Here is a 1,950-nt window from a genome sequence, read left to right on the forward strand (position 1 = left end):
AAAATGTAAATTAAATAAATCGAACAGCTACGCATGTTTTTGATGTTTTTTTTTTTTTTCTAATTTTTTTACTTAAAAGAAAAAAAAAACCAAATATTTATGAAAATTTAAAATTTTTATTGTGATACATCACACTTTCGTTTATCAGCTGTGTGGCTAAAAAAAAAAAGTTGGCCAACCTGTTTTTTTTTTATATGTTTACAAATTCAAATTATTTTTGTCAACAAGTTTATGAAAAATGTATCCAGGATTCGTTGGAACAGTTTTATCTCATTTTTTTTCACTTTTGTCGACAGTATGGTCCATTTTTATAATACATAGTTGCAGTTATTCACTCAAAAACCTTTACTACATTCGATTTGCATTTCTTTTATTAGCTGCCAATTCTAGTCTGGGTTTAGTCAGATATGGTACGTTATCCATAAATTTCACTACAAAATAAAAACTATACTAAAATAATAATTTTTAATAAAGTATGCCTTTTTATTGTAAGAACTTTAATTAATTTAAATGAAATATTTAATCCTTAATGTTTAAAAAAAAAAACCAATATTCATTCATACTTTGTGTCATATGCAATACTTAAAAAATACTTGTTTGTTAAAAATTTTTTAAATTTTAGGTAGTTCTGATGGATATAAACTTCGAAGATTGCATATAATATCTTTAAATGTCAGTATCATATTATATTTTACAATTGTCGAAGTAACTTTTTTACATATGATTCAATCATGGTGGCCATTGTTTTACATTCCTGCTTTAAATATATTTCCACTCATTTATAATGCAATGGCAAAAGACTACAGGACAAAGTACAACATAACAGATTCATTTATTGCAATTAATTCAATTTTCTTTTTAATGAATTCATTTATAAGTGAAAACTATTATGGAATGGCTTTTTGTTTAAGCTATGCATTTGGTTATTTTATTATCGGAGAAAGTGGATATTTTTTGGATACAGAATTACCTTCAGTCGATGCATTTCAATATTTGACATGTTTTCTTAACTACTTTGCTGCATTTACTCTTTGTAATTAATATTTTCAATTTACACATAACACTTGTGATAAAAGTTAGTCTGGAAAGATAAGCATATATATTATTATGTTTTATATAAATTTATTGCCTTTATATTATATATTATTGTTTAGTTTTTATTTACTATTCGAAAAAGTTTAATAACGAGTTGTTAAGTATGTACAGTACTAACCATAAAATTTATTTAAATTATAACAACTAGAAAAGATGATATAATAGTTGAAAACAAATTTATTGAAAGAGTACAAATAAACTTGAATAAGTTTTCACAAGTTATATCTTCACAGAATGAACAATTACTTAGTCATTACTATTAATTATGAAATATTTTATTATTATTTACATTTGTAACAATTTTTTTTTTTAATTGAATAATTTTAACTTTTCACAAATTTAATTCATTGAAAAAAAAATTATTTGCCATATAAATAAATATTCAACTATTATTTATAGAAAAAAAAAATTCAGTTATACTACTCTCTATTAACACATTGCATTTAAAATAAATATTTTTTTTTTTTTAAATGTAATTTAGGGAAAAATATTATTTGAAAAAATTTATTATAAATGAAATTTTGCATGTACAAAACTTGTAAAAAAATTTACATAATAATATTTATATAAAATATTTATTTTATTATGAATTATGACTGACTCTCTATCTTTTTTATATATATTTTTTTATATTATTATTTAAATTTTTTAATATTTTATTATTATATAATGATGTACTAAAATTTTTTTTTTTTTTTATGTGAGCCTGGGTGTATGTGACAATTTACAATATACATAAAGAAAAGATAAAGAAAAATCGGTCATTTTTTTGTAAAAGTACAAGTTTATACTATAAAAATATATATATATTTATATTTAAATTTATACTGCCAAAAAATAAATCTTATAATGTTA

The 1,950-nt window shown here is 20.6% G+C and overlaps 1 protein-coding gene across 1 annotated transcript; it reads left to right on the top strand.

The window, feature by feature from the left end:
* Positions 1–238: 238 nt before the first annotated feature.
* Positions 239–1,041, top strand: Phum_PHUM070630 (uncharacterized protein; the record flags this gene model as incomplete). The annotated part of the gene is made up of 3 exons (XM_002423535.1): positions 239–410; positions 623–812; positions 879–1,041. 3 exons carry the CDS (start codon positions 239–241, stop codon positions 1,039–1,041), a joined length of 525 nt encoding a protein of 174 aa, XP_002423580.1.
* Between the last annotated feature and the right edge of the window lie 909 nt (positions 1,042–1,950).

This window comes from Pediculus humanus, genomic scaffold, assembly GCF_000006295.1.
Source record: "Pediculus humanus corporis 1103172107423 genomic scaffold, whole genome shotgun sequence".
NCBI classification, from domain to species: Eukaryota; Metazoa; Arthropoda; class Insecta; order Psocodea; family Pediculidae; genus Pediculus; species Pediculus humanus.